General features: G+C 35.4%; 1 protein-coding gene and 1 long non-coding RNA gene across 2 annotated transcripts in view; both read right to left on the bottom strand.

The window, feature by feature from the left end:
• Positions 1-21,116, bottom strand: part of cep120 (centrosomal protein 120) — a 36,867-nt gene extending 15,751 nt beyond the window's left edge. Inside the window, exons 1-17 of the mRNA XM_088629860.1 lie at positions 20,817-21,116; positions 18,660-18,816; positions 17,769-17,883; positions 17,196-17,328; positions 15,966-16,114; positions 14,068-14,265; positions 13,458-13,685; positions 12,221-12,449; positions 10,747-10,836; positions 8,234-8,420; positions 7,176-7,325; positions 3,954-4,136; positions 3,299-3,395; positions 2,526-2,684; positions 2,119-2,208; positions 837-929; positions 67-228 (exon numbers count right to left, since the gene is read on the bottom strand). Of these exons, the coding sequence (XP_088485986.1) occupies positions 67-228; positions 837-929; positions 2,119-2,208; positions 2,526-2,684; positions 3,299-3,395; positions 3,954-4,136; positions 7,176-7,325; positions 8,234-8,420; positions 10,747-10,836; positions 12,221-12,449; positions 13,458-13,685; positions 14,068-14,265; positions 15,966-16,114; positions 17,196-17,328; positions 17,769-17,883; positions 18,660-18,816; positions 20,817-20,865 (2,469 nt within the window). The 5' untranslated portion in view covers positions 20,866-21,116. The remainder of the gene's footprint in view (positions 1-66; positions 229-836; positions 930-2,118; positions 2,209-2,525; positions 2,685-3,298; positions 3,396-3,953; positions 4,137-7,175; positions 7,326-8,233; positions 8,421-10,746; positions 10,837-12,220; positions 12,450-13,457; positions 13,686-14,067; positions 14,266-15,965; positions 16,115-17,195; positions 17,329-17,768; positions 17,884-18,659; positions 18,817-20,816) is intronic.
• LOC148673430 (uncharacterized) overlaps positions 1-24,490 on the bottom strand; it is a 399,373-nt gene that overhangs the window by 340,635 nt on the left and 34,248 nt on the right. The window lies entirely within an intron of this gene.

Raw genomic sequence — 24,490 nt, 5'->3', positions numbered from 1 at the left:
TAAACAGTTCAGCTTTGGGACATTTGACCATTGGCCTGGTGCAGAGAATATTTTGTTGCCATCTACCTGTTGTTGTTGACGCTGTTTGTCCTCTTCTAGCTGTTTGACCTTTAATCTCTCCAGTTCCACTTGGTGGGCACAGTCTTCTCGGAGTCGTCGGCTGCTGTCCTGTAGCTCCCTCAGGCTACGGTCATGCTCAGCTTTCATCTCCCGCTGCAGCCTTTGAAGCTATTGTTATAAAGACAAACAGCTAAACACCAGTCCTGAGGAATATTCATGTTTCAACATATTCCGACATATACTTTACACAATACACAAACACAATTTCCAAATATGTTCCCATGATTATTTTTATGTATAGCATATGTTACCCTAAAAGTAACTTTATCGTCTCTTTCTGTGCACTATTCGGAAACAGATATGTTTATATTACTTGTGTTTCTTCAAATGCTACATAAGAATCTCAGTCTGATCACATTAAATCTCAGTTAGTGAAATTATTCTTTTATATAATTATTCTTTATAATCATATTCTTTTCAGAGACCAGTCCCTGAAAGCCTGTAATTACTTTGTGGAAAAAATAACATTTTATCATGAAACAGACCAACATAAATTGTTATTTATAAATCACTAGAATTTATCTTTGGACGTGGAATCAATCATAATAATCTAAATAATTCAGGGGATTCAGTCCTTTTAACACAAGGAGAGGTACTTTAAAGAGGGTCGCATGAATAAAACAATTTCGAGCAAACTTTCAAAGAGACAGTGGGTATCAATGCATTATGAATTGCAGAATTAAAAGGCAGATGTGCAAGTCTCTCAGGATTCTCACCTCTGTCTCGGAAAAGGCAAGCTGTTTTTCTCTCTTTTCTAAATCAGCCAGGGTTTTCTGAAGCTGTTCTTCCAACATAGTGTACTCTGCTACCTGTATTTCAGCAGATATTATAATTTACCAACACTGAAATCAATTACATTTTTTAAACGAGGCTATAGCTCAGTTTCTCATTGCTTTAATATATCAGTTTCCTGTGATACAGTTACTCACACAACAACAGCAGACAGGAATATCACAAATACTCATCTTATTTACAAAGTGCACACTTCAAACAAAGCACGTAAAACTGCCCTAAGGAATAAGAAAATGAAAAAAATTATAATGAACAGTTCAAATAATATATTGATAAGAAATTGCCAATTTGATAAAGCTCCTTAGGACTGTATATACAAATAATCAAGATAAAATAAGCATAACGACTTCAGTGTTTTAAAACTCAAAATCAAGATAAAAACAATTTACATTTGGACTTAAAGCTACCAAGCAAAGTAGCACTTGAGATATGTTGCACTACATTAGAACAGTAGATGATAACAAAAAGCTCTCTAAGCTTGTTGTAAAATAAGTGGGTGGAGCAAGATCTTACCCTTCATCTTCCAATTAATGCCCAGCACTAGCCTATTATTCAAATATAAATGTACAAACTCCTTCAAGTAATTCAGCAATGAAAACTGTAACCCTTGTTTTTTTTAGAGATTATCAATAGTATATTTCAAAACCTTCAGTGATACTTAAGAAACTTCAGGATTTAGGTGATGCTGCTGACATTAATTATATTCAGATTCTACTGGAGTATGGCGGAGCAGAAACAAATCCCCTGGAATGGATTGCGGCTTTCCTTTTAGGGATAATCTCAGGATAAATCCAATTTGGTGTCTGATGCAAAGCAGAAGCACGGTCCCAAAGAATGAATAAAAAACAACAATTTTGCCTAGGACTTAGAACTTCTAAAACCTCAAAGCAGCTTTCTATTATAGTCATTTACTACCAATGAATTCCATGTCCATTGGCTTTAATCTTTACATTATATGCTCCCATTCAGTTAAAACTTCTGGACTACATCTTTGCATACAACTTGTAGATGACCTATGACATACACATGTTGAACCTCCATCTTTTGGTTATTTAAATCCATGCTTTGTAGTTGACAAGGTAACTCTTTATATTGTATTGCAGAGATTATCTTTTGTACAAAGTAAAACCTTATCTGGTTTATTTTTTTAATTCCGCATTATTCAGAAAGAGATAAAGATATGACAGCCTGTACAGTGTCCCCTACTTTTTTCTTTACAAGTGCCTCCCTCTCTCGATCTCTTTTCTTCCATTCCTCTGCCAGGGCCTGCATATGGGCCAGCTCCTTCTGTTTCAACTATAAAAAGACGCAGAAATAATAATTACAGCAAATATACATACAGAAATCCAGCTGCCTGCTTAGGAAATGTTTTTCAGGGGAACCTACAGGTTTTAGTTTCTACTGCATGTTTTCACAATTAAACAGCATTTCTGAAATTCAACTAACAAATATATTTTATAACTATCAAAGAGCTTTGAGATATAACCCATGTATGAAAAAAAACAGATATAAAACTAAATGAACGAGATGGAGCAAACGGCCTTTTTAAAAAAAAGTTACAAAAAATGACTAAACTTTTATTAAAAAAATAGAACACGGATAACAGGTCAAACCTGGTTCTCAAACATGTCTTCTTGCAGTTCCTTCCACATTTCCAATTCCAGGGCAGCCTTGTACTCCAAAGTCTGTCTTGGTTCAGGCTCAGTGTCCAGCTGATGACTGTGTGGAGGCTGACAAGGAGGTCCTGGCCTGGGCTGGCCGGTACTGGTGCTCTGTCATGAAAAACCAAATACTGAGTATCGTTTCTGCAGCCTCACCTAAACGGCCTCGAATTTGCACAAAACAAGAGAGCGGGTGTATAAACAGTTCACTCTTAAAAGAAACACTCTAGTGACCTTCTGTCATAAGTTATCCTTACATCAAAGGACTACATTATTACATTTAAATACATGTAATAAACATCACTTAAGAGTACATTAATTATCAACTTTATATATCTGAATGGAAAACATTCTATTTATATATCCTACAAGAAACACCTTTCAGGGTCTTGAGGGTCAGGTGTCTTAAGAGCAGTTACTATGAATTATGGGAATGTGAATATTAATTAGCTGTGGCCATTTCATAATGCTACAAATCAAAACCACCCAAAAAAAGACTAGTGCCATGTCAGATACATAAAGTCAAGGTTAGTAGCCATGGATACATGGCTTCCACCCTTTTAAGACTCCTCAGTGTGGCACAGCTAGCTTTGAGGAGTAAAATTGGGAATATATTAGATGCATATACCTTTGACGGAATACCTCTCACAAATAAGGTGTTTCTTATATAAACTTAATATGTTCTAACAGCCAATAGTTTGTAACAATCATTTTGATTGCATTACCTGTGAAGATTCAGATATCAAAATCTCTTGAGATCTCACCAGACCAAAGTCCTCTAAGGTCATGAAGTAACACAACTCGGCAACTTTCTCATTGGGGCTGTAGTGGAAGAGGGAAACAGTTGCACAAAACCTAACATCAACCATTTTAAGATTATTATATAATATATCCAAAAATATGACTTCTAAAGGATGCAGATAAGTATATTCTGCTGCCATCTAGTGGAGGATCCCATCATGTACATACAATATTTTATCCATTTTGCAATATTGAAAGTGAATTTAAAAACGAAATAATAGACTTGCCATATATCATCGTCTCAAATTTATTAAGAGTTCAGTACAACTGAAATCTGAACATGGGAAAATACAGTTTTAAATGAAAAATGTACTTTTCGGTTATATGAAAGTAAAATGAAGCATTGACCAGTAATTGTACGGTCATGCATTGTTTCTTGGTCTCCTGTTGAATGAAACAAAGAATAAAAGAAATATAATTGAACAAAAAAAAAATCCACAGAGGTAAGAATTCTTCCTACAACTAACTCAAGTTAAAAACACAACTAAACTGGTCCACAGAAATTGTGTTGCAAGGTACCCAATTTGAAGATGAAAGGTTTGAATCGCAGTCCGTCTCTAATACTTTAAATTCACTTACTCTTTGGCTACAGTAACAGGCACTCTCTCAGTGTAGGTCTGTCTCCAGCATTGGTCACCCGACTGGCCTAAGAATCTTGTTTTCTCAGTTGTTAATACATGTGCAAGCTGAATTCTAGCTATGCCCAGAAGCAGGTCTTTGGAGGATTTATCTCTGTGCCAAACCTCCACTAATAGAGGCAGCCTGAAAGAAGAGAAACCAAATGGGAATAACATTGAAATATAAACATCAATTTGAGTGAGAGAGTCTTTAGGCGGTTGTGTTAGAAAGCAGTCCTGAGCAATTTGGTGAGGGCAATGAAAAATTTGCTTACACTACAAAGTATAACTCTTTATAAAATATTAATACAATTACATTATAAATCAAAATAAAAATCATGCAGGTGCAATCTTCGCAAATCTTGTTGAAAGTAAATGATCAAAGCTGCTAAACTGTGTGAATTCTGTCTACTTTATCACAATTTATCACAATTATGCTGAAATATCTTTTTAACTGCAAGTCTCCATGTTACATCTGAGAATCATATGAATGTCAAAAACAGTAAATGGGTAAAATTTTTATTTTCAATTATGTCCCGAACAGCAACAGAAGCCGTGAATAAACCATACTTCACTATCTGTTAGTGTACAGTACATTACCCATTATATTGACACAAGGTCAATTTACAGGTTTACTTGGATGTACTGTAAATGCTGTTACGGCTGTTTAACACTTTAACATTTAAAAGTCAAACAGGAATGTCACTCTTTCAACTTTTTTTTGGCTACATGTTGTATAATGGTTTTTGTTTTGTAATAAACACTACAGTACATGGAGATTTTATTGGATTATCATCCCTAACCTTCACTATTATTTCGCATGTGAAGGGGGTGCACTGGTTTTAACAGGTTTCAAATATGCTAGTAATTTAATTTGAAAAGAAAATCACATCTCAACACAATTTAACTGCTTACTATGTACCAAGTGTTGCACATGCTGGATTGATAAATTATTCATAACAGCCACTACTACATTCCTATTGTTTGAGGTGTTGGAGAATTTATTTAAATTGTTTTGAAATCAGTAAGCATCTTGTCAGTTTTACTTTCGCCAGTGTCTCTAAATGAAACTGAACGTCCCATAAACCTTTCCCAATATTTGTAGCTAGGATTGGTATGGTATCCATAAAGGCAAGCCTTTACAAAAATGAATTTACAGCATTTCAATCTAATTTAGTATGGAAAAAATAACAGAAATTGAGGGTTTTTAATTACACAATCTTATGATAATGGGGGCTATTAACAGCTAGCTTACCTAAGTGATTAATAAGTAAACTATGGTTTATTGATTTACAGTTCAGAGCTCACCAAAATAGTCAATTTGATTTGTCAATATATACATTTCTGTGCAAAAGTCTTAGACAATTTACATTTGCTACTCTGCTGTATGAGGACCTAAACTAAAATAAACTAAAAACAGTGCCCAATACAAAAATATCTTTATGAAAAAAATCTTAATCAAATAAGCAACTTTACAAATAATATATGATAGCTATAAGCATGTCCATCCTTTCCCTTCAAAACTATGAAGATTTTAGGGACATTAACAAATCATTTATAATTACTCTTGTGGAATAGCATTTTTATACTTCCTAAAAGTCCTTCCAAAGATCTAAAATGCTGGAATCAATTACAGAGATTTGGGCTTTGATGTGGTCATTCCATGCACTGGAAAATGTAAGCAACATCTTTACTTTTGCAAATTAACATTTCAATTATTCCAGATAATGTTTTGGATCATAATCTTGCTGAAAGATGCAGTTTGAACAAATACATCTCAGACCATTGGGAATACCATGGTGAAGTGTATACCTCATTGTAGTCAATATATTATCAATTTTCAGCAATTTTCGAACCCCACATGAGGATAGGGCACAGCCAAACTTGAACTGAACCTTCTTCAGATTCAATTCCTGGCTTAAGGAATGAATCGTCATAGGTTTCAGTTGTTTGGTGTCTCATATACTGTCTTCTATTAGATCCAAATAAAGGAAACTGACTTCTGTCCAAAGCATCACTGATCATTCTTCTAACGTCCAATTTCTGTGTTCTTGTGCCCAATTTACATTTTATTCTTGTTCCCCTTTCTTAACAGACGTTTTCTTACTGGAACACATCCTTTAAGTCATGATTTCAACACTAAAGTTTTGCACTATATTACGGATGGATGACAACATCTGAGTCTTATGCCAGTTCATTTGGCAATTTAACAATTGTCTTCCTTCTATGCAAGAAGGATATTATCTTCAACTATTGCTCATCTTTGTTAGACAGCTTTTTGGGTTGTTCAGTAGTAGATTTGTAAATTACTGTACAGATGTTTCTCTCTTAATTTACTTATTGATTATGCTTCAGATACCACCTCTTGAAAATTGAGGAATGTTAGTTTTCACACAGTGTTCCATTCTTCCCACAGAAGCGATTTTAAAGTGATTTGTTTTTGTGTACAATTTTGCTCACCACTTTTTTTAACCAAATATTGCTGATCTGGAATCAGTCCAGACCAGAGCAACCAAACACATTCCAGAGTTTAAGGGAATGTCATATACTGACAAGTTGAAGAAACAATCTTTTTAGTCTTTAACAGATTTTTTGAGTCTTTAACTTGATCCAAGTATTAAATATCATCAAAGGCATTGACAAACACAACACAGTGGACTTCTTCTGACTAAATAGCAAAAAGTAAACCAGAGGATACATGTGGGAACTATGAAGAAGTGCATTCAAAACTGAGAATGGAGGAATGTAATAAGGTACCCAGCCATGTTGTTGAAGCTGATACCTTATATCAATGAATTAGTGTTTCTTGAAAGAAGCCAAGGATCTAATCAAACCACCAAACATGCTAGATGGGCCAAAACGCCTTCATTCATTTATAATCTGTATATGTCTTATTGCATATTACGCATCATTGGAGAAGGAATTACAGTGTAAGTGGTCTGTTTTGAAATATCACTAGTACACTATGAATAAGCAAATAAACTGAAAAATTAACTTTAACACATTTTCTAGAGACACCTTACACTTTAAAAAAACATGCTAGTTTATAGTTCTGTTTTTGTATCTTTATTGTATTGTAAACTATTTCCTTTTGTGGTATTTTTTGTTCTATTAATCTTACTTCTCTTTAATGATTATGTGAGCGTTGTTGGAAATAAACAAATAAAATAAAAACACGTAGTACCTGAAAAATGTGTCCTGCAGCTGCTGAGGCATGGCTGCAAAATCAAATGCACAGTATGACTGAGGCAGGAAAACTTCCATGTTCTTTCGAATTTCTGTTGGAGGGTTGGTCATAATGGGGGCCGCACTCCCAAAAAAAGGGTAGGAGTATCTTTAAAAAAAGATAAACGATACATGTGATTTGTGCAATATTCTCTTTAAAACTTTATACAACTTAGAAGTTAAGTATCTGGATTGAATATATGTACTTTCTTAAAATGTAACTATCTGCTTTGTGTAAAACCTTGAAATCAACTTGAAAAGCACAGACAATGTTACACCTGTGAGATCTAATGCAACAATCTAAGTGTTTTTAACTTAGATTTTATTAATACAGACCCTATATTTTTTCATAAATTATTAATGAATACATCTGCTGCAGTATATATGAATATACTGTTATAGTGATGTTACATTTAACATTTTGTCAAGAGAGACAGTGCTGTGCAATACATAATTCTGTACAGGAAGATGAACACCAGCCAAACCTAATATGCAGATATGACATTAAAACAATTAAACAATCTTTAACATCAAATTAAGTGTCAACATCAAAATATAATTTCCCGCAACTATACAAAATTAAAATTCAAAAGCTTATTTTCTACAAAAGGAATATTTTTGATTACACTAATGAAACTTTTATAGCTATTGTTCTTGGTAAAATGACTGAGAACTGTTCTAAAACAATATCTTCTATGTTTTAAAATCATATTAAAACAACATCCTATCGATTGACAACATGAATAAAGGGTCTCAATTAATTGCCCAAGAGTTGTGGTACAATGTAGCTGGAAAACCTGTTTCAGGTGTTTATCCATCTGAGATGTAAATATGGACTCAACAAACATGATTGTATGAGATTTCACATAAGATATTACGTGTAATAAATCATTTATGTTTGTGGTCTTCAATCGTTTCAATTTCACAATTTGGAATAACCACACCAGGCTTTTAATGATAAACCTATGTGCAAAATAATAATACATTTTTTATAACAAAGAACTTTAACATTATTACCTTAGTATACAATTTACCAAGAAGCCAACATCCATGTCTTTGATGCTTCTTAAATCTAATGAAAAACAGAAATGATGAGCAGATGCTGGGATCGCAACTTTTGGAGCCGATGTACTGACTGAGGTGCTGGAGTTTGGAGCTTCTTCACCCTTGAGCAGAGCCTCTGCAGCACTGGATGAACCAGGGACTAAAAAAAATAAATTATTCACAGAAAACAGATTAACTTCTTTGGGTTTATTTGTAATTCCTTTTCCAAACTAATTCTTCTGTACAACATACTGTAGCATGACAGTATTCAAAATACAAATTCTAAGCATGTATTTAACTGCAATATAACATAAATGAAGTATTGACAGCTATTTCTGTACTTTAAATATAACATTACGGAGGCAATAATTAGTACTGAAGAGGATGTTCTGTAAGGCAATAGGATTGAAGAAAACAGACATGGATTTACTTATTTACTGTAATAATTAACATTAAGATACAAATATTACATACAGATGAAATATTACGATTTGTATTAGGCTTTTGATAAAATTCAAAGTATTGCTCTAAAAGATGAATCATTTTTAAATTGAAGGTAGTAGTCATTCAAGGTAAGCATTCATGTATTTGAATTGATAACTGATTAGCAGACATGAAACAGTACAAATAAAGGTGAATGCTGACATTGTGATGATGTAATTAGTGGAGTACAGCTGGGATCTGTAGTATTTCAGAACTCATTTAGATCAAGTACTTAGATACGGTTATAGTTAGTAAATTAGTTGAGTATGGAGATGATAATCAAAATAGGAAGATGGAGGACTGGCCAACACTTTAAATGCTGCAAAGGAAATTCAAAAAGATTTAGACAAATGTTTTAGACACCTGAAAGGTATTTTATAGAGAACACTGAGGGTTACCTGCATGGTGCAGACAGTAATGCTATATAGCAGGGGTCAGCTGACACTTAACGCCAATTCAGCTGACACTTAACGCCAATTCATTTGGATTTTTGTTGCCTACTGTGATTGGCTCAGTCACGCAAATGACGTCTAGTGTATGCCATCTTGTTTGAAAGCAGGTAATGATTTCAAGAGAAAATTTAAAAAAATGTTTGCGGTTACCTGAGCTAGTTATCGAGTATCACAGCTTCTAGCAGCAGCTAGCAAACCCTTTATGGACGGCGAGTTTATTAAGCAGTGAATGCAAGAGGTCGCGGAGGAGATGTGCTCGGAGAAACGCGATCTATTGCAGTCGGTGAGTTTATGGGATTTCACTCAGATGGCCCAGCAAGGTTAGTCAAAATTTTTTAGTGGTCCTTGCTATAGAAAGTTTTTCAACCCCTGCTGTATAGCAAACAAAGAGACAATACTGAGACGAAGAAACTGCAGCAGATTCGAAAGCTGCTGTCAGGAAAATGAAAATGATTTTGCAGATTGATACACACAATTTATTGACATAACATGGCTGATCAACATCTGTAATCAACTGGGGGTGTACTGTGAAAGTCAAAGGTGAGTAGTGCGCACCATTGCAAGCAATACATCAGGATATCTGTGACACATATTTAAAGCTGTTAAAGTAACAGCTTCTGTAGCTCCTAGGGACTCAGTACTCACTACATCTACTGAACCTAAAGACCACATATTGTTTGATTCTGGGTTTTGCCATCAGTGGCTGGGAATCCTCAATGCTGTGCACAATTGCCCAGGCAATACCAGGGTTTGGTGTTTTTTTTAAATTGGCAATGGATACTTTGGCTAACTGCATCACAATGACCCCTGTGTCTTGCTAAGCAATTGTCCTTAAGGGTAATAATTCTGTTTTCTTTTCTGTGAGGGACTGCAGTCTCAAAAGCAGAGGAGCAACACAGTGTAGTTCTCAGAGAATATATTCATGTAATCTCACTCGTGTTTGTGCAAGGATTCTACAATTAGTGAGGAACTGATGAACAGCAGGATATTCTAAATTTGGGGAATTATATAAAAAAAGGTCTAATTATGTTTTCAAATATTTTTTAATTTTTATTTCAAATGCACAATTTAGAATCATTAATTACTGTGAGCTGAGACAGAGAGGAAACAGCTCCTGCATCTGCATTCAGCAAATTAAGATGGGTAAAATCCTAATCTGACCCATCTACTCATCAGTCATTCATTTCATAACATACTGCAAAATCTACAGAGCCTTACAGGAGAGTCAATACCAACTCTAGTACATTTCTTAACCGACATTATGGAATTCCTTCAGGTGCCAAGGAAGTTGTAGGAGTCGCTGTTTTGCAGAAAGCCAAAAAGATCTTAGCAAACCGATTTCAAACCAACCCTGGTGGCAACCAGCCAATTACGGGACACTACGTTGGGAATCCCAGTTCATGTCATAAGATGACGACCCTGAGGGCTGGGGCACAGAGCTAAGCCTCTGTTTGGAGAGAGCGTCTTCGCTGGTTGAGCCATTTTAAAGCCCCAGTTCTTTTTTATGGGAAACAATAATGGTAGTCGTCAATTTAAGAAACAAAACGTTACTCTGAAGTGAAGGCCGGGGGGGGATGGATGACTTTTCTCGCCTTGGGTGATTTGAAATGGGGAGCTCCTCGCGATATCCTCCATCAGAGTCTGCCAAACGAGAAAGGTAAATCTCATAACCCAGCACCTTTCAACACAAAGATTAACAGTCATTACGCTTAACATCCATCTAAACTGATTTTGGCTAGGTATTTTGAAGAAAAAAAAAACTAACTTGCTAATCACTCAATGTGATTTCACATTTAAATTACATTCACGAAGTATCATAGTACTCCCTACACAGTAATTTCCAATCAACTGTTTAGAGTGTTCTTGAAATTTAAATATTTTAAAGTAACATTAAGAAATTATGTTTTCTTATACAATGCAAACTAGAATCCTAAAAGGCTTTTGCTATTGTATCTTTAATTGGTAACATTTTTCTATCATAAAGATGAAGATTTTCCAGTTGTACATGTAATATAGTATAAAACTGCACTCTGCTATAATTAAAAGGTAAACAAATTTTGTTCTGCATCTCAAAACCCTGTATATTTTGGTCTACTACATCCCCACTTATTTGCTAAGCAAATATTCCACAACAGATTTTGATTAAAAGGCAAATAAAAAGCATAATATCAAACAGATCAAAACATAATGCAACCATTTACGTTACATGTAACTGTTGTTAACTTAGTAGACTTTTCACTGTGAGTATTTTTCCTGACAGATTAAAGTATGACAGGTTTCATGCAAGCTGACAGATAACTTAAGATGACAGCATTGCTCGTAAATGTGTGCACAATACATCGTAATGGAAGGTTATTTTAAACATGTTTAAGAATGGTTTTTGATCATACAGAATTAAAGATGAGAAATACAACAATTTACTGTAAAAGAAGAAAAAAAATCTTAAACGAGTTAAATCTCTGGGGTGGCAGGCACACTCACAGCTTCCATAGAGAACTTTCACAAGCAGATGTACACTAACTTGACTTTGTTTGTCATTTTACCCGACGATCAATCCTGATAAATAAAATGAACAAAGAAAAAATACCAAGCTCAACAGTGAACAATCAGGATAATTTATTTTCTCTGGTCCACATTCATTTCTACAACCTTGTGTAATAGCGTATATATGCATAGAAAAGGGAAACGTCTCTCAGCACTAGGCCAACTTAGGCAGCCTTAGCCAATAACAAGCAGTTCCAGTTACCCATGACATCAAACAAGGCCAAGCTGTGATTGAAAACAGAGATTAAAGTCTTATTCTGAATCTTTATTTCTATTAGAATTAAAACAGTTAATCATTTTCCATAGCAATTTAGCTCCAAAAAGCTAAAAATAGCAGTAGAACGTACACTTATAAGAGTACTCTTCTGAGTTCTTTCCAAAAGGGCTCAGGTCTCCTCTGGCGTCAGGTGTACATGGATGAATTTGTGTATTATTGCTCAAGGGGGAGAGAAGGTGTTCTCGTTCCTGAGGATCTTCTTACCGTATTGGTCCCTCTTTGCGTGTCCCAGGTCTTCCTGCAAGCTCTCCACCTCACTTTCGGTTGCAGGGTCAGCTATGGGGGGGTTTTGGCTTGGGGCAGGGGGACTCCTGGGAGGAGAAACAGAGGGGGCCCTGTGCTCCAGAGCCGGGGACTTAGGGAGGGTAGGAGACACAACTCTCTTCTTCACAGGAGTCCGAGCTACATCTTCACTCACAGCAGGACCTGCAGGCTACACACAATACACTATCTATTATACAGAATCACAAACATCTTAATTTGCCCTTGATGAATAGCATACAACCTCATTGTTTATGTAATTTACTGAGACTTGTTTAGATATTGTTTTTGGACTTTTCTGTTCTTGACTAACTTTGGGGAAGAAAAGCAACTGAACTGATGGGAAACGTCTTACAGAAAGATGACGCACAAGGGAAAATGCAAACAGTGATAACGGCATTCATATCAAATTTATGTAAATTTTTAAAGAACCTCTGTGTGGGATAACTAAACATAACTACTCACAACATAAGAAAGTTGACTATGCAGTCATAAGATTAAGTATAAGCTTAGGTTCTAAGCCACCTAATTCCAATATGTCTAACGTCTTTTTACATATAAAATTTACATATTGACAATTTTACAGGAACTACAGTTAGACAATAAATCACTAATTTGCAACAATGCTACACAAAACCCAGGTTGTAACAATTTAGGGGAAAAAGACAAATCCAGGACATCTTGAACACTTACATTGTATTGCACATTCTGGCAATTAGCAATGAAAACTAAAAATAGGTAATTATGAAAAAAAATGAAAAACATTTTTACCAGAATTTTAGTTTAATAATTTTCTTAGTCAATGAAAATTTGAAAACACCGACCCTTGTCCAAAGAAATCTGAGAAGTAATCTGAAAGGCAATACAGTAGGTCGATTTGAAACCCACACACTTTCAAAACCTTATGTAATTAAACTACGGTACTTTTCTCTGAAGAAAATCTAAATGAAAACAAGATTTATGTTAAAATCTGAGATGTCATGTTGAAATGACACACAGATGCCCTTATTTTAAGTATACAGACATTCTTTAAAACAAAACAAGAGAATTTTGTCTTGTTCTTATAAAAAGCAATGTACTGTTTCTTTAGAAATGTCACAACTTGTCCACAAAACAATTTTGCATTCGGGAGCTAATTCTGCTAAAAGGAATAGTACAAAGGTTAAAAGGGTAATGGTACCTGTGAATTGTCTGCGTCTTTTCTCAGCGTGACTGACACTCCAACAGTTGGCTGTAACTCAAGAGGAACAGATGGCAGCTTTTGTTTGGCTCTGTTTGGAGGGATCAGAACGAAAGCTCCTTCCACTGCTGCAGGCTGTTTCTCAATGTCAACGCTGCTTTTCTTCAAAATTCCTGCCAGCGAGATCTCTGTACTACCTAGGGACTGGTCTCCGCAGCAAAGGTGTATCTGGATAAATAAAAAAAAAGGGAGAGACAATAAAAACCACAGATTATTTTTTACACACAGGGTACAATCAGCTTTCTGCGGTGACCTGTTTTTGTTTGGCATTCAAAACTATCGATGAAATGACGGTCAGATACTATTACCAGCAATTACTGGCACAAACATAGAAACAACTTTGCAAAGGGATGTACTACAGATTGGAGAGACGAAGAAAACTGATCTCATTTTTTAAACACAAAACACCCCGAGATGCATTTAAATTGAATTCTCAGAAAAATGTGATTTATATGTTTATATGTATGTGATTTATATGAATTATCTGAAAAATGTGCTACGTCCACATAGAAGGATCTGGTAACAAGACTGGATGCACAAAAGCTAGAACCTGGAGGCTTGGCTGTGCCGCGAAGAACACTCTGAGAATTTCAGCGCTGCTGCGAATCTTCACTGAGGCTCGCTCTGGCTCAAAGTTAGGGTTGATAAGGTCAGTGAAGGGTTCATTGGTCACGTCGTTTCCCAGCAAGTTGTAATAGAAGAAGAACTCGGGCCTGTCTTCAGGAAGCTTCATGGTGCTGGGAATCAGCTTACAAGAAAATCAATCGAATCATTAACTGAAGGCACACAGGTTTACGATTTTCTATAAAACACAAACTCTGGTATCAAAAACTGTATGAATGTGGGATATATTCAGGTTTTAGGTCTCTAATCCTGGAAATAACTAAAAATCAAATTTTTCATCACAGGTTTAATTACAATTCCTTAAAGATAAACATGATATATTTATCAAAGCTGAAATGCCAATTTATTTTTAGAAATCTCATTAAAATGTCTTATAAAAAATTTAAGTTGAAAACCTTAATCCATAATAGAAACTGATCTCAAGGATCATTTGTCAGGATTAACACAATATCTAGCTTTATAACATAATTAACAATAAGAAAACACCTATGATAAGTGCAAAACATCAGATAAATAGAAATGGTTTAGTCAATGAACCCAAATTACAACTGTAAAACTGAATTATATATTAAAAGTTACAGTGAAAACATAGGACATGTTAATTAAGTCAAAGTCTCTCTAATGGAATTGAGCAATAAGAACTTCAGAGAGTGTTCTGTAAAAGAAATACTTATTATCCATTGTGTGAAAACTGGTCATCATCAGAGCTGCCTGAATCAGTAGATCTCAGATGAACACTTGTACTAAATGTATGTAATTACCCCTTAAGGGTGCATATTACTACCTGGTTATTAATATTTCAGCAAGGGCTTTAAGAGAATAATGTTATGCAGGTGGAAAAAGATAGCCTTACAATGTTACTAACAGAAGATTCAAATGACAACTTGGGGTGAAAAGTAACATGAAGGTTGTTCACTAAACCTGGTCAAGGGTATCATTTCAGCACTGTCATAAACACTGAAATCACCAACTTTGCAAAGCTAATTTTGGAAGCCTATGAGCACATACTCAGTATTGTCACAACTTAAAATAGCCTAAGGTTTGTGAGGTTGTTAGAGACAGTTCAGGTCGGTAGCTGTGTCAGCATGCGTAGAATGCAAAGGAACAAGTAATAGGTTTATTCCATGCTGAAAAGAGAAGAAAGAAAACAACGTTTCGGCCGTGGAGCCATCTTCAGGTGTGTCACTCACAGTTCTTCACACACCTAAAGAAGGCTCCACGGCCGAAACACTGTGTTTTCTTTCTTCTCTTTTCAGCATGGAATAAACCTATTACTTGTTCCTTCAAAGATAATATAATACTATATATAAATATAAGATACATGGAAAATGCAGAAACCATAGCAGTAGAAGAATAAAGTGTCTTCCACTTAAACATGCAGTTTCTAAATATGAAATCAGCACAGACAGAGAGCAAGATCAAAAAAGTTTGAATACCAGCTCAAAATGGAACTGATTTTATTGAAAATAAAAAATCACCATCTCTTTGAAAATAAAATGTTTCCTATCATGTGCCACCCGGCTTCATTTGATTTGACACTTTTCAAACTAAAATACAAGAAAGCAGTTATAAACAGACTTTTGTCAAATCAACAGCTCATGCATGAGAAGATGAAAGTCAAGATGACAAAGGCTTAAAAACTGACAAATGCTTCTAAACAACAAAGTCCATATGGTCACAGGTGTCTGAAGATTAGGTGCTGTGTATTATATTTGCTCGGTCAATTCCAACCGTACGCTACATTTAGATTACAAGAGGATATCATATTTCTTATTTCAAATGATTAATGATATATTTAATGTCCAAGGGAATACAATATTTTACCTGCTCCAGCTGAGTAGCAAAAGCCACAGTGACAGACAAAACAAAAAAGTCAGAGCAGTAATCTCGAGGTCCAATTTGGTGATAACCTTCCTCTTCATTCAGCATCGCAATCAGTTTACTAGGATCCAGATTTGACAATGGTGGAGTAGCTACAAAGAAATATATATGATTACAAAATAAGCCAAGACGGTCTGTTACAGGATAAGTCCATATTGTTTTATGATTGGTCATTGATGAAAGCAGAGAACTTGATTATATAGCAATACAGCTGTGCTTTGTCTATACTCAGATGAACTTCGTTGAACCATGTACCACACCTCATGTAAGCAAGACTTTTTATGTTTTGACAATGAACTGAACATTCTTTCTATCTGTGTTGTGAATTGTGTTAGGTGTTAAATAATGTAATGTCTGCTACAACTTAAGATAAATAAAAAAAATCAGACGACGCACATGTTATCAGGAATATTAGACATTTATATTCTTCATTTACTCATTCTTTTTGGAATTGCGTTGGTTTCTCAGCATTATACGGCTGGGGAAATAATTACAATTTGCATGAATTGGCTTATTCGAGTTCTGGTGGTTTATACTAATATAAACTAAAACTAATTGAATGTACAGGGGCTTGATGCTTTATGAAGGGGTAAGGTGTAAAGAAATAATACTGCAGGAAGATAAAGTGCAGTAATTCTGAATAATACTCAAGCAAAAATTAAAAAGCCCTTTTATTTTCTGATGATCCCATTGAGAGTTGCCCTTAAGCATGTGGTTCTAAAGTGTACTTTTTCCCCACAAAGCATTTCTCCCCCAGCCATACATGTTTCAACATGTATCTAGACACAACCTTAGGCAACACTAGGCAAGGAAGAGATTCATCAAACTCACCTGAGTCTGAAAGCCACTGAGGTTGTTTTACTATAGGCTTGGTTAAATATTTGTGTTTAGCTTTTTGATATAAAGAAAGACACAAGAAGGAAGGATGAAAAGGGAAAAAAGAGGATAAAATAAGAAAAGTGCAATCCTGTAGCCGGCTACCATGTAGCATGTAAGCCCACCCAATAAAGCATGTAAGAATTTAAGTATCCGTGCTAGAAAAAATGTCATCTATAATTACCTTAGGTTTACCACAGAATCGTGTACCCAGCAGTGTGTTGTACATGTTTCAGCTTTACATCATTCAAAAGCAATCCAGAAATGTTTCAAGCATTTCACCAACTAAAATTTTACCTTGCCTTGGTGGTGCTTCTTTTGCTTTAAATCCATCTGAGTGTTTGGAATCAGTTTCAAGGACCAAGCTGACAAGAATTGCTGGCTTCTGTTTGGTATATTTGCTGCTCAGCAATGGATACCATTTAGGTGCCTGATAAAAAAAAAGATATTAGTTTAAAGCTGAAGTCAAATTCAGATCCACTGCTCCCTGTTCTAAATGAATCCAATTTTTATCTATTTCCTTCACATCATTTCTGCCAAAAAATTCTTCATCCAGGACAACTCAAAAAACTAAAAGCTAACCCATTTTAATTGGAAAATACCGCTCTAAGAAAAACTCTCGGTTTTAAAACTGCTAAGACTGTAAGTAATAAACTTTTACATTAGTAAAAATACAAAATAATCTCCATTTCTTCTGCTGATATTAAAAACGTCACTTTAAAAACTAGGTTAAAAATCATAAATGTAGGATTAGGATGAGTCTCAAAACCATAAAAAATGAATCACTCTGAATGTCTTAACAGTTACAACATTTACAAAAAAATGAGGTGTTTAAAAATCACTGGGATAAAATTGCTAGTAAAGACTTGCCTGCTTCATTTCTTGCACAGATCTCAGGTCTAGGATGATGTACCCAACAGACTCCTTTGCAGATGTTAATGAATCAACAGCAAAACATTGCAGTTTAATAGGTGTACGCTGTAATCTGAACGGGAATAAAAAGAACTACATTCATTTTATTTATTCTTCTATACCAGTCATGCAGCAGTATCCCTTATACTGTACTTGCCATGAACCTGCAGTCCTGTGTTATTACTGAAAGCAGGATTGGTCTTCTGTTTGACATTGTAGCCCGGCGGGCTTGGAATGTGAAAAGAAACAGATGATGCTGAAAGTGCAAGATGTACACATATTGTTTCTATTCCTCGCAACCTAGTAAAATGGCTGTAGTATCCAACTAAGGAAATTAAAAAGGGTGCATTCCAAAAATGTGAATCATAAGAGGAAAAAAAAGGGTGTGAATTCCAACAAAAAGGATGCAACATTTTTTTTCATAATACCTAAACAGGAACTACAAAAGGCCACTTTTATTATGAAACTGTAAGATACAAAGAGTTCTGTTCAACATACTTTGTTCTGATCAATATCAATCAAATAATCTAATTTTTTTAGCTGATAGGTACACTGCAAGCAAAACAAAGTTCTCAAAAGTTTGGTATTTTATTTGACCTATGAAATGCAATAGTTCAAATGCAATCTCCAGTATGTTTAACAGCTGAAAACAGTCTATATAAATCCTATTATTAAGTCAATAAAGGACCGTATTGTATAGATGAGAACTCAACTGGGAACAGCATTTTTTTATTACATTTGCTCAATCTTTTTTGGCAGAAACAACGGTGCATCATTTTATTAACACTTCATTCCACAGATATAATAGGGACATAAGAACTAATATGTTCTGGTGGTTTCTGATCACACCTGTGCTGGTGGAGTGCCTTTCTATCAAGTTCCCAGGCAAGCTCTGTGGAGAACTGTGGCTGGTCCTTATGGTCCACTGGGTCAGTAGCTAACTGTTCTCCATCAAACTTGGCCTCCACAACGAGAAGGTGGCGTGAACGCTTGGGAAAGTGTCGACCTGCAAAGGAGATACTATTAAAGAAACCAAGAACTCCAGGCAGGAAACTCTTTAGCTCATTTTGCATTAAAAGTTTACCAGATTTTACATTCCACAAAAGGTCAGAAAAATACATTAAAATTCAAAATTACTCCTGGAAGATTTTATATGTAATGGGTCTGAGAGAGGGGTGGCACAGTAGTTAGCATTCCTGCTTTGAATAACCGTGACCCTAAATTGGAAGAAATTTTAAAAAGAACAGGTGGATCATCTAGATATTAGAAATCATCTAATTATTGGAAATGTAAAGAAACAAAAATGAAAAAGAAAAAAACAGGAATGGACACAGTTAAAATCAAATAAATTCTTAAATGGATCCCAAGAGGTCAGGAAAATAGCAACTTGGAGGTGTCCAGATGGCAAGATGAAATTAAGATGGTCGTGGGAACAATCTGTACACAAATAACTGATTTGACAAAGGACACAAAGAAAACAGAGGTAAGGAGGGACTCTGGGGAGACGTTTATTCAGCCCCAGACTAAAAAGGACTGATGATGATGATCACAGTGAAGGTGTTAAAGATTTTAAATTGCTTCTATTGCCAAATACGTTACTACAACTTTACACAGTGGGTGAAATAGTTAAGCTGCAATTATAATAGAGAAAAAAAAAAGGAAATGGATAATTGGTCAAAGGAACTTGAAGTGAAAATTACACATATTTCTATTTCATCCAACAAGAGCTCCAATTCTCACCTCAAGCATACAGTACGTGTACCAAGTTACAAACAGACTCCTGCTTTTCAAATGTCTGTGGCTATACAGTACCTTGCAAAATCATTCATCCCCTGCAGTGTCCATATCGTATTGCTGTCTGAGATTGCAATCATGACACTTTTTTAAATAGACCTTTACTTAGAATACACAATCTGCTCCAAAGTGATCAAGTTAAAAATCTGACATGTAAATGGGATTTGCGAAGAAAATTAGAACCCACTGTAAAAGCCAATAGTGACTTTGTAAGATTTGCCAGGTTCTATATCTAAGATGCAAAATATTATTTATACATCAACAATATCCTAGTCCCCGCACAAAGATATCTTGTATGGGTGAGCAACAAGAAAGAAACTTTAAAAGATCAGATGAGATTTGAGAATCTGAAACTGGGACAAAAATTCAAATTGCAGCAGGACAAAGACCTTAAGCATAAGGTAAATTCCCCACTGAAGAGGTCTGACAAAAAGTGAGAATGTCCATGAGGAGTCTAGTTAAAATCCTGTCTTTGACAATCAAATAGGGAATTTATGGCAAGGCCTGACTTACAACACATCAGCTATCCCAAATGAACTTGACAGCACTGGAGCAGTTACACCAGGAACACCATCCCACTGTGCAAACCTGATAGAGACCAGTCTAACAATACTGACAGCTAAAATTACTGCCACAAGTACTACTTCTCCAAGAACTTACTTGGAGTCTGAATACTTACGCTATCAGTAAATGTAACTGTGTATGCGTTGTTTGCAGGATTTATTATATTCACATATAATAGTGTGCAATTTGGTGACTGCATTTTGAACACAAGTTATTTCAAAAATGCATTTTGTAATATTTACAACGTCTCGGGGATAACAAGGCCATCCTTTATATTTCAACATCGTCCTTATTATTTTTATTACTTAGTGAACGCAGACGAAAGCATACCCTGCATTTCTTTGACACCGTTATTATGAAAATTTCGAAAACCTCAGTTTAGAGATCTGTAGCCGTCACCTGCGTGACAAAGAGAGGCTTGCTTCCGTATTATAATTTAAATTTCAGTGCTGACATCCATCACACTTCTCAACAGTTAAAAATACTGGCAAAAATAGTCGGTTGGGAAAGTTACAATAGCTACATGCAAGTGATTTCCTCCTGTAAATCTTTTTCGCATACAGAAATAAATTACTTTAACAATTCAGAAAAAAAGCTTAGTCGAATAAAACTCAAAACTACCACATATGTTTACTTTTTTCACATTACCTTCTAGAATGGAGACAACGATCAGGAGCTGATCCGACTTAGTTCCCATGTTTCTTAACTTGCAGTCAGTAGATCCGCACCCGTCTCTTTAACTTCTCGACACGCCTCCGTTTTAAATTGCCCCACTATCAGTAAAATTCAGTTACCAAGCACTCCATTAACCGTTTTCTACCCGCTCTGCCATAAATATTTACCGCCTCCCATTTAAAAACGTTCACTTCCGTCTAGCTCTTGGCTACAGCCAGCTGGATTGGAAAAAAAAGGAGAAAAACAGCCGCACTTTAGAGTGAAAGGTTAAACGCCAATATCTCGGATGAAAAACTGAGTGAATATAAATAACTTTCGCCCTCTACTGGAAAGGAGGGTATCCAACATAAGAGATGTAAAACTATCTCATTAACAATTAAAAACTTAAAAAGAAAAAAATAGTTATATACTTCAATTCAATTCAAGATAATATATATAAAAGGTATGGTATGGTATCTATTTAAATGGTATCTATATAAAAGATCATGACAAGTTTTTGAACTGTTCTATATACAGTAGATGCTGTATACCACGTTTTGATACAGTATATGCATTATAATTGCATTTATCTTACAAATATTTGTACCGGTAAGTTCATTACTGCGCAAATGAAAAGCTACAAACATATATGGATTTTTTATTTGTTTGCATTCATAGTTATTTTATTGCTCCTTGGGTTTTAAATGGTATCTCAGATATCATTATCCCAGTGTGGAGTCTGTAAAACAATGTTATTGTAACGCTTACGGCCGACAGGCACTGTGTAAGAGCCGGCGTACCAGAGCGGGTGACGTCACCGCCCTTCCCTGTGATAGCAGGACCACAGCTACTGGGCTGTGGAGAGATCTCTCTTTAGCTCACGGGGCTAGGTCGCTGCAGAGAGACGCGGAAGTCCCGGGTTCGAGCCTCCAGTCGGGATGGGGCCGACCAGATGCGGCAAGGGCGCCCGCCTGAGCCCCCGTTGCGTTACATTATTATTATGATTATTATAAATATGCTGACGTTAATATATTAATAATTAAAACTCATCTAACAGATCTCAGTGTGTCACAAAAACTGAAGCAACCCAAACCACGCGAAATTGCCCAAGCTCAACAAATCTGAGAGCTTGTCAAACTTACACTGTGCCACTCATGGTCCATGGTTAATGGAACCCAACAAATAAGTTTAGACTGTTGTTGATAAGAATGAATCCTTTCCCACTGGTCACATGCAAAGTTTTCAGATGAGGTAAGATTCATCCTAGATGTCTCATAGAGGTCTGAGGTGGACATAATGGGATGTGTCATCATGTATGAGGATGTAATCAGCAGCCTGGAATTGTTTCACATGATCAGTGTGGAGAAATATTACTGTTACCAGCAGAACATTTTTCAGGATCATGTGATAGCCTCTGCTCAGAATAGGTAGTGGATAAGTAGTGTAAGTAGTGAAATTCTGATCTGATGCCCGGCACCCTTTCAAACACGTTATATTCTGTGGCTTTATGTCATTGTTTTAGGATCCATTTCATGGTAATACTGCTCTTGTGATCTATAATAATAATAATAATAATAATAATAATAATAATAATAATTCCTTACAGTTATATAGCACTTTTCTGCGATGGCAGCCATAGTGCGCCAGTCTGCTCACCACACACCAGCTATCTGTGGGGAGGAGAACAGAGTGATGAAACCAGTTCATAGATGGGGATTATTAGGGGGTCATGATTGGTAATGGACTATGGGAAATTTGGCCAGGACGCTGGGGTCAAAGCCCTACTCTTTTTGAGAAAAGCCCTGGGACCCTGTGTACATTATGGCTGCTATTGCAGCCATTATTATTATTATTATTATTACGATTAGGTAGGTGCTGTACATTGGTGGTGGTGGAGGGGAGTCCGCATTACCTGTAAAGTGCTTTGAGTGGAGTGTACAGAAAAGCGCTATATAAGTGTGATTAGTTATTATTCATTATAATATTATTCATTATTCATTCACTAGCCAGTGGTACTGTATATTGTTGTAATATGTATTCTGTAAAATTATCATTTGACCCTGTAACCCTCACAAGACAAAAATGAAAGGATGTCTGCATACAGTATTTGACTACAAATTAAAAAAAAACTTTTATGGACTAGATGTAATGTAATTCAAGGGGATATTTCTTCTAGCTTTGGAAGTTCCATTTTTTTAATCCACTCTTCATTCTGCATGCACCTGATGATCTCTGGAATGTACCCAGCCTACTGTACATTATCACAAAAATATCACGTTATTTTAGATGGTGTCAGCAGTTTCACCTGTTAAGAGTTAAGATTTAAAAGGCTGTACATTATGAGACTTATCGGCTGTTACTTTTGAATGTGTCCATATTTAAATTTTCCTAATACATCATCTCAATGTTTGACATTACATTTGATGATGTTTCCTATAATTACAATTCTTATATTCCTTAACATAGAAGCAGCTAAGTACAACAACACTTGAAAGCACGTATTTTTGCGGGGGTTTTTTTTTGCTCATAGACAATAAATAAATATGTGAATAGACAAATGTTCTAGTCCATTGGTTGATGTGGCTCCTGAATTAGATTGCTTTCCCTGGCTATAGATGACAAGTGACAAATGGAACACTGTTGAAAGATGTAGAAACCCCCAGTGTTACAAAATGAAAGATCACAATGTACCCAACAAGAGAAAGAGAAAAGGAATCACAGAGGATCAATCAGGCGAATCTGGGGGAAAGCTTTTCCACTTTGATTAGGAGCTGCCTTCACTGAAGTTGAAGCAACATAAATCTCTTACCCCTCAGGGACAAAGGTAACACATTTGATGAAAATTGAACAACAGTTGGTTGGACATAGCTATGACTCTGCTACATGTACCACAGCATTGTGAGAGAGTGTTGAATGTTGACTGTGCTTTTGAATGTCACATCAATCTGAAAACAGTCAAAGTGCATTGGTTGAAGACACTGGCATCATAACTTTGACTCTTTGATTGTCCCTTTATTCCTTCATTACTTTAAAATAACCAAAGTAATGAAGACGTGTTATTTAGTAGACTGTTGTTTTGTTGTGCATTTAAACACTGTTCAGTGATTATCTTATAATATTTCAAGACCATTTCAAATAATTCTCCAACTTTTATATTTCTAAATGGAGGAACATTTTCATTTTTCAAATTTCATATTTAATTTTATTTCATATTTAATTTGCCCTCTAATTTTGGTGCATCTAGCTATAAGAGTAAACAGTAAAGATGCTGCCTGAAAAGAGATTTTGGGCTTGATGGATGTTGGATGTTGGAATTCTTTATAAGTCAGTAAAACGATACTACAAAATATACAACCCACAGAACTGTGTCCTTTTAAGAATTGGGTGTTATTAGTTACACTCAGAATATGTTCTTACATACTGCATGCACACAGTAAACAAATCTTAAACTACTTTAGATTTCAAGTATCATAAATGCAAAGCCATACTGTAAAAGAACACTTATGTACATTTACTGAGAGATAATAATAATAATAATAATTGCTTACACTTATAATAATAATAATAATAATAATAAACTTTATTTTATATAGCGCCTTTAAAGGTGGCTTCTCAAAGCGCTTTACAGGATGACAATAACAATAAATAAGAAGACTACAACAATAAAT

The sequence above is a fragment of the Lepisosteus platostomus genome, chromosome 4 (genome assembly GCF_059453375.1).
Source record: "Lepisosteus platostomus isolate fLepPlt1 chromosome 4, fLepPlt1.hap1, whole genome shotgun sequence".
In the NCBI taxonomy this organism is placed as follows: Eukaryota; Metazoa; Chordata; class Actinopteri; order Semionotiformes; family Lepisosteidae; genus Lepisosteus; species Lepisosteus platostomus.
Note: the sequence above shows the minus strand (reverse complement) of the source record. Positions and strands in the feature narration are given on the sequence as shown.